Source organism: Hypomesus transpacificus, chromosome 3, assembly GCF_021917145.1.
Source record: "Hypomesus transpacificus isolate Combined female chromosome 3, fHypTra1, whole genome shotgun sequence".
Lineage (NCBI taxonomy): Eukaryota > Metazoa > Chordata > Actinopteri > Osmeriformes > Osmeridae > Hypomesus > Hypomesus transpacificus.
In genome coordinates, this window is record NC_061062.1 from 13,341,787 (window position 1) to 13,349,807 (window position 8,021).

At 45.2% G+C, this 8,021-nt stretch overlaps 2 protein-coding genes across 3 annotated transcripts; one reads left to right on the top strand and one right to left on the bottom strand.

The window, feature by feature from the left end:
* Positions 1-191: 191 nt before the first annotated feature.
* dnaaf2 (dynein axonemal assembly factor 2) lies at positions 192-2,885 on the top strand. Its single transcript, XM_047051976.1, has 2 exons — positions 192-1,959; positions 2,082-2,885. The coding sequence occupies exons 1-2, from the start codon at positions 358-360 to the stop codon at positions 2,601-2,603; spliced, it is 2,124 nt and encodes a 707-aa protein (XP_046907932.1). The 5' UTR covers positions 192-357; the 3' UTR covers positions 2,604-2,885.
* A 246-nt stretch (positions 2,886-3,131) lies between these two features.
* On the bottom strand, positions 3,132-6,772 carry lrr1 (leucine rich repeat protein 1). Of its 2 annotated transcripts, XM_047014091.1 has the most exons (5): positions 6,678-6,763; positions 6,211-6,527; positions 5,836-5,934; positions 4,075-4,802; positions 3,132-3,959 (listed from the first exon to the last, which is right to left on the bottom strand). In XM_047014091.1, exons 2-5 carry the CDS (start codon positions 6,388-6,390, stop codon positions 3,704-3,706), a joined length of 1,263 nt encoding a protein of 420 aa, XP_046870047.1. In that variant the 5' UTR covers positions 6,391-6,527; positions 6,678-6,763; the 3' UTR covers positions 3,132-3,703. The 2 variants fall into 2 exon arrangements, with proteins under 2 accessions (XP_046870047.1, XP_046870039.1); XM_047014083.1 differs by having other exon boundaries at positions 6,211-6,772.
* Positions 6,773-8,021: the final 1,249 nt, after the last annotated feature.

The following is an 8,021-nucleotide window of genomic DNA, read 5'->3' on the forward strand; positions in this document are numbered from 1 at the left end:
TCATTCCATGCATAATGGAGCCAATATATTATTTTATGTAGCCTACTACAAATGTTTCGATTTTTAGACGGATGTCTATTTTTAATGGTTTATTTTTCAATGACTCTGATTCTAAAGTTTTCCCCTTAGTGGATTCCAGCCACATGATCTGTTGCCATGGTTAAGTCAACAGACGCTTTGTGTCTGGAGGAGTGGAGCTGCGAGTCAGTTGAAGAACCATGGCAAAGCACTGTGTGACTTAAACAATTTGCTTGTGGTTTCGTATTAACCAGTAAAAAAGATTGAGGTTTTTGTCAAGTAAAACTAACTAACTACATTAAGTTTCAAAGTACATTAGCATAGCCTTCACGACACAAAATGGAGTTCGGCGAGAAACTAAAAGAGATGAACATGACAACCGATGAAATTAAAAGGTTTACCAACGCTTTCAAAGACCCTAAATTCAAAGAATTGCTACAAGATTACGCCCAGGAAATTTCAGACCCGAAGATTAAGATGATATATGAGCAAGAAATTAAAAAGTTGGAGCATGAAAGGGGCATTGACCTTAATTTTATTCACCCCAAGCCTTTTCGCGTCTTGAAGACGAGTGTGGACGGCAAACAGAAGTGCTTTATCAACATCTGCTCCAACGAGTGCATTGGAAAACCAGAATTTAAAGTCGGGAAGTCAAACGACGGCATTCCAGGCCACCACTGGTCTCTGCCCCACAGCTTGACCCAAGGGCGAACTGACAGGGATACCAAAGGAAACAAGTTCATTATATATGACGTTGTATTCCACCCGGACACACTTCACATTGCTGGGACAAACAAGACGTTCATGGACATGGTGGATGGTATTGCTGTTCAGGCCATCCAGGACGGATTCAAAGTTAAACTGGACAAAAATAACACTAGAGTCCTTACGATCAAGTACAAGGGGACACCTGTGGCTTCTGTCACCCGCAAAACTATCCCTGGACACCCTGGTCGAGAGAAGCCAGCCCAGCCTGACCCTCTCGCTTTCCCCTACCCAGACGAGAGGCCAAACACAAAAGCACCTAATCCTAAAGAGGGTCTCAAAGCTAAGGTGCAGCCCAGCCAGAGCCACCACAAATCGAATTCTGACCCTTCCAAGGGTTCCACCAAGCCCAACTACACCCTAAAGTACATAGAGCATATTGACTTACAGGATTTCAGGTTCTCAAGAGACTCTGCCCGCAGCCCCCGGCCCAAAGAAATAGTCGTAATGGTGGAGCTGCCCCTCCTCAGGTCAGTAGGGGAGCTGGATCTGGACGTGACAGAGAAGACTGTCCTGCTGAACTCCAAGAAGCCAGCCTACAGCCTGAAAGTACCCCTGGCATACCCTGTGGACTACGACAAAGGAGAAGCCAAGTTCAACAAGCTGACCCACCAGCTAACTATCACCCTGCCTGTCCTGCCCCTGAAGCAGCCGACCAGCCAGCCATTTCTCTCAGGGGCCTGCAGTGAGAATGAGGAGGGGGAAGACAGCAACAAGGCAGTGTTGTCAGAGGGCACGTCGACAGCATCTGGCCAAGGAGATGAGTTGGCTCAGGACGACGCTTCCACAGCAAACAGCTCAGAGGGAGCAGCTGACTGTGGGACTGATCCAGCACCATCAGCCCAAGCTGGGAAACAGCCTGGTTCACCCCGGAGAAACAGGGAAGAGTCTGGCCAGCCAGGTGGCCTTGACCGGAGTCACAACCTGAGACACTGTGAGGAAGCAGGAGACCAGGCCGGAGACCAGGCCGGAGACCAGGCCGGAGACCAGGCCGGAGACCAGGCCGGAGACCAGGCCGGAGACCAGGCCGGAGACCAGGCCGGAGACCAGGTCGGAGACCAGGCCGGAGACCAGGCCGGAGACCAGGTCGGACACCAGGCCGGACACCAGGCCGCTGACTGCAACGACCCGACAAGGGAGGAGGAAGAGCAGGCTGGCAATATGCATCTGAACAAGGTAAACCCCTTATAATCCCACATAATTGTACTTTTGTAGGATCATGAAAGTTAAAGTCATAGTTCTCCAATTGTTATTAACACCAGCCTCTCCACTTCCACTTCTTCCATTTCTTTTTAAAGAGCGACTCTGAGCCCTCATCCCTGATCTCCAACATGGTGTTTGAATCAAACAAAACATCTGCTGTGTCCACCATTGCATCCCAGCCTGACCTCCACCAGTCCCATCACCAGGCCACTGACCAGCTGCAACACAGAGAGAAGAGAGAGGGGGACACATGTCCTGAGGAGAAGAGTGGAACCCCAGCGTTAAACAGAAGTGGTGTAGAGGCCGAGAGAGCAGCTCTATTCACTGAGACAGACGGGAAGCCAGCTCCATCTACAGCCAAGGTGAATAACAGCACCGTGCACTTCTGTGAGGACGTGTCTGTGATCCCACAGAAGATGTTGAAGGAAGAGGAAGGGGTGGATGAAGATGACCTGGCATCACAGCAGACCTTTCCTCAGGACTGGAACATGAAGCAGTTTGTACCTCCAGCTGTACTGAGGGAGACCAATGAGGACGGACAGGAAGTTGTCATTACCGAACATGCTACTTCTGCCGGATTCTCCTTTAAGAACACTCTTCTCTATGACCTTGACTGATTCTCCTGTTTAACTATAACTTTGATTTAATGATATACTCATATAGCAGGGGTGTTCAATCCTAGTCCTCAGCTTCCTCCTGTATGTTTATTGCTCCAACACACCTAATTCAAATGAATGGTTGTTATAAGGCTTCCACAGAGCTTGATAACAACCCATTCATTTGAAACAGGTGTGCTGGAGCAGGGAAACTGCATAATATACAGAACAGTGGACCATGAGGACCAGGATCAAACACCGCTGTCATATAGCATATGATTTTCTATTTAGTTCTGTTCTGAACAGTTTTGTTGTGGACTATGAAAATGTTCTATATGGGTTCTATATTAACGTGCATTACAGAATGCTCATTGTGAGCCAAAGGCAACGGTGTTTGAGTTTTGCTTTACTCACAACAGTGATTTAAGTGGTAACACAAGCTCCTGTTTCAATAAACTGTTGAGTAGTTCTCTACCTAATGTAATCAGATCACTGTTAAAACATTTGAATGTTTGTATTCAGCCCCAATAAACGGTGACAATATTGGACTTTCTTTGACTTCAATCTTGTAACTTTATTATGAAAATTGTCCCAGTAAAGTAAAAAAATAGGACCCTTTTAGACAGCTTTGAATGTTTGAGTAGTAACAAAGTAGACTGACACAAAGACGACACTGTAGGTATCCCCGATAACAATGCAGAAATAACGTGGATGAAATAACACAGAGATAAACACGCAGGACATTGTCTGAGCAGAGATCCTGTCAGTCATCCTGCCATGTATGACTAACAACACTGACCAACTCAAGCTGACATTCTGTAACTTCCATTAATAACACTGCTGACATTCATTCACAAGCTCAATTGAGGTAATTCAACTTGTCTACTGCAATGCCTGGTCAATGTTACAACATGTCAATCATGTCAGCCATTGCTCTCCTACTTGTCCATCCTACTCTGCAATTAGAGTCCTGGTATGTCTTTCCCATCATCACGGTAACCCCATGTCCACATACACACACACACACACACACACACACACACACACACACACACACACACACACACACACACACACACACACACACACACACACACACACACACACTTCCATTGTTATCATCATTTGATGCCCCTTTGGAGGCAGTTGTCAAGGAACTCAGAGTAGCAGGCCAGGGAGCAGAAGTGTTGCTGGACAGGGGCCTCTGTGCCCCCCATGTCATCCACAAGTACCACAGTGTGGGACACCTGGTGAAGGTTCATGCTAACTGCAGTCTGAATGAAGAAGCTAATGCAGGGCTGGCCACAGTCACAGGTCTTGGCCCTCTCGAGGTCCCTGCACAGGTGGGCGGGGATGAGGTGAGGCCCGTATGGAACCCTGGGAGGAGTGACGGAAAGATAAGTGTGAGGCCAACCTTGATATAATATACCTGTTTAAGACATGGCAAATATACATTATATATACCTAAAGGGCAGACAGAGTAGAGACTAACCTGAGATTTACCACAGCCCTGGAGGCCATCTCCTGTAAGCTGAGGGGGAAGGTGAGCTCCATGTGGTGGTCTAACGGATTAGGCTGAGTAAACGGGTTCCCAAACAGGTCTAGATTCTCTAGGCTCAGCTTCCGGAAGTTATCAGGCAGCAGTGACAGCTGGTTATGTGCGGCGGACAGGAACCTCAGCTTGGACAAATGTCCGATGCGGAAGGGCAGACATTTCAACTTGTTGTCATCCAGTTTCAGGTTGACCAGCTCTCTGAGCTGGCAGAGCTGTGCGGGCAGAGCCTGGAGGCGGTTGTGGCTCAGGTCCAGGTTCTGGAGGGTGCCCTGGAGGGAGGACAGACAGAGGGCTTCACTGAAGCTCTCCAGGTGGTTGTTGTGCAGAACCAGATCAGCCAGACAGCCCAGGTCACCAATGGTGGCAGGAAGCTTCTTGATGTGGTTATTGCTGAGGTCAAGTTTCCGCAGGGACTTGAGGGAGAGCATCCTCAGGTCGATGCGGGACAGTCGACAGTAAGAGACCTGCAGTTGCTCGAGGGAGTATGGGAAGTTGGATGTCATGGGGTAGTCCTTCTTTGACATGATGGTCAGCTTCTTCTTGGGCTTCTCCACATCCCGGGCTCGCACTGGTGTCAGTGTAGAAAGAGGAAGACTGTTCATGTCACTTCCTCTGTCAGCCAGACGAGCAGCAGAGAGGAAGTTCTTCAGGCTATTAGCATCAGCCTGGAAAAATAACCACACCCATTTCACACAAATGTTGTATTTTAATTTTCTACATAGACCTGTTTAACTTTGTGAATCACTGATTTTACATGAAATAATTGGGTAATGGTTCACCCAATCCCAAAACAGATTAGATTTGGGTTCCCACTAGACTCACTTATTGCTGGTATTCAGAGTGCTGTACCATAAGACATCAGCTCACAGATACAATATTAGGCAATCACTTCCCAAAAAGTAAATTGACACATTTCCTCTCTATGAAAACAGAAATAAATCCTTCAGAGTGGTGTAAAAAATAAAATAGTGGCCTATACATTAAATTTAAAAACAATTAGTAATCAAACACAAAATTATTTTACATTTTACTTCAAAGTATAAAACACAGACCACTTTGTTTCTCACTGGAGGTACACAATTAATTACATTTAATTACACACAGATTACAATACACGGGAGGTTGCATTAACATAATAAGTCCCTCACAGGGGTTGGTAGTAATCTCTCTCCCATGGAGATTCGGCAACAGGCCTATGACTGTGTCTGTGATGCTACTGACCATGTGATGATTAGGCTACATTAAACTGCATTCCTATTTAGGGAAATAGGTCATACCCAACCCTGTAGGCACCAGAGGCAATCACATCAAGTGAAAATGATGAGCCTGAGAGATGGAATATTATTATGTTCCTCACACTAGTACACCACTAGGCTAACATCCTTACATTGACTTTCAAAGGTTCCTTGAGCATCACATGCAACCGTCTGCTTCATATAATAAATAGCAAATTCCTTCTTTACATATTCCTTTTATATTATTTTTGGTAACCCCCCCCCCCCCCCTCCTCCTCCTCCTCTTCCCTTCAAAGTGACTCAGTCAAGTGCCTTTAGCTACTCTTGCTGTGAACTGAACAGCACATAACCTAGATCAATCAACATGCAGTGCAATATACTGGGCCAAAACAACATGTCTCATTTAAATTTTCCTGTCACGTTTAATATTGTGAATAGCTAAAGAACGTGAGCCTATTCCTACCTTGCTCAGACAGATGTCCACAGCAGGCTCCTTTAGCCTGACGGTGGCCTTGCCCTCATCTACGAACCAGGTGAAGAACTTCTCTATGTTGTCCTTTAGCTGGGGACAGATGGCAAACATTAAATTTGAGGTAAAGTGGAAAAAACACTGTCTAACAATTTGATATGAAGCAGTTAGAAAGATTTAAGAATCAATTTGATGTACTTGAAATATATTTCACTCATTTATTCATGTTATTTATGGCACCTCATCTTTAAGCATGGTCAAATACATCACAATGTAAAATGTAGGGGTGTTGTTAGTCTTGTGTAGTAAATTGATTCTAGCCACATGACAGGGTAACTCGCTAAGCCAGCAAGATAAACAGCTACCCACCTTGTACTTCGAACCAGCCCGGTCCTTGGCTGTGCAGATCATCAGATAAATGTTCCGCTGAGTATTCTTGTCCACATGTTTTCCTATTGACAACACGGCCCGGACACCTTTCCCCTTTCTCTTCATTCCGAAGGTGGGTAGCATCCTGCTCACCACCTCAACATCACACTGGAGCTTCATGGCACCAAGGGCCCGATGTGTCAGAGCTCAATTCGTGGGGTTAATGCATGCCCAGATGAATATTATACGCGACTGAGCTGCATCGACACCATGTATTCAATGGGTGACATATATAGTCCACAACTAGACTGGTTCGGCTGCAAGAAAAACAAATGCAACGGCTGTTGAGAAGTAGCTAATATGAAAGCTATCCAACACTAAATCCAACTTCAAACCAGCTCAGAACCAGATCAGAGCTTCAAAATGTAAATTATCTTCATCGCACTTCGTGCAATTCGTTGTCGTACTTTTAATGATGATTGTACTTCAATAAACGGCGCCTAGAAACTCCGCCATTGCAGGTTCCTGTTCTTCACAACAGTCTGAAGCGCGCGAGAGGGAAGTGGACGAATGGCAGATGTACACATGCGCACAAGACATCGCACGGTTTACTTCATGATACTGGATTTGTTTTCCAACAACCTTAAAACATATGAAACGATCCTAAAAATACAGTCGCCTGTTTGTTGTTTTTGAAACTATAAATTATGTTGATATGCAATGCGGTTTCATAAGACAAACCAAATATTATTTTCAGTGTCAGTGAGTTTCAGACTATAGCCACTGGGTGGTAGAAAAGGTCTTTGTGGATTTCTGTGGGGGTCGATGGGCCAGTGATTTTGAGTCAACTGTTTGCCATGGCGACTAGTAATGGTAGAATATATTATTTATTAACATAAAGTATACATTAATATTATTGATTTGATACATACATATCAAATCATGTAAGGTCAGCGAGAAACAAATCCCTATACTTTTCATTTTGGAAGAGGAAATGATTAATGTTTACAGAGGTTATGCCTAGTTGCTTCTTCTGTGTGTCTTGATAGGTGTGACAGAGAAAACTGACTAATCTACGTGTCTCATAGATTCACCATTCAACTAAAGATGTAGACATATTCTTGTGAAACTGTGGCAGTGGCTTGCCTCACACAGGGTGCTGTTTGATTCCTGCTTGGAGCTTGAGTTTGGTGTTCCGGTGGGCTCTCTCCCCAGGTCTGTGTGGAGTTTGCATGTTCTGCAAAGAACTCAAATAAAAACATGCAGAACAGAATGCTCTCTTTGTCCATGTACATGGCCCAACTGAGGACTTGGACTAGGCCCCCCCCGTCACCTTCATGCTGGCTACCCTCAGAGGAAGGACAGTAAGATGGGAAAATGCAGAGGACTCATTTAAACGGTGGACACTCTCTGCACGTGTGTGTGTGTAGTGCTGATATGGAAAAGTTTATTCTACAACAGTGGAGAATCTTATACACAAGAGGTAGGTACAATTCAGTGCACATGTAAAAAGGGTGCAGGCATGCACCACCTATATACCTTTGACCACACCACTGTTGCAAAATCTTCTGTTATAGAGCAGAGTGTCTTGACTCCCGCTTACCAACTCATTCTCTCCCTCCTCACCCTTTTTAAAGCCACTCAACGCTAATCATATTTTCAATTTCCATTTAGCCAGCATGCTAATTCTATTAGTGGGATAATTATGAGGAATGCTTCTTACTGTAATTCAGCATGCAGGATCTCACTTGGCTGCATAAAACAGACTGGGAAAGTCAGCTCGTTTATTAAAACAGAGATTACGCTGAGAC

What these genes read in the sequence shown, in the direction of transcription:
- dnaaf2 (XM_047051976.1), top strand. Translation starts at nt 358, where the DNA reads ATGGAGTTCGGCGAGAAACTAAAAGAGATGAACATGACAACCGATGAA. An exon ending in GCAATATGCATCTGAACAAG is followed by an intron (nt 1,960 to 2,081) that starts GTAAACCCCTTA and finishes TTCTTTTTAAAG; the next exon opens with AGCGACTCTGAGCCCTCATC.
- lrr1 (XM_047014083.1), bottom strand. Translation starts at nt 6,390, where the DNA reads ATGAAGCTCCAGTGTGATGTTGAGGTGGTGAGCAGGATGCTACCCACC. An exon ending in TGGACATCTGTCTGAGCAAG is followed by an intron (nt 4,803 to 5,835) that starts GTAGGAATAGGC and finishes TTATTTTTCCAG; the next exon opens with GCTGATGCTAATAGCCTGAA. An exon ending in AGGGCTGTGGTAAATCTCAG is followed by an intron (nt 3,960 to 4,074) that starts GTTAGTCTCTAC and finishes CACTCCTCCCAG; the next exon opens with GGTTCCATACGGGCCTCACC.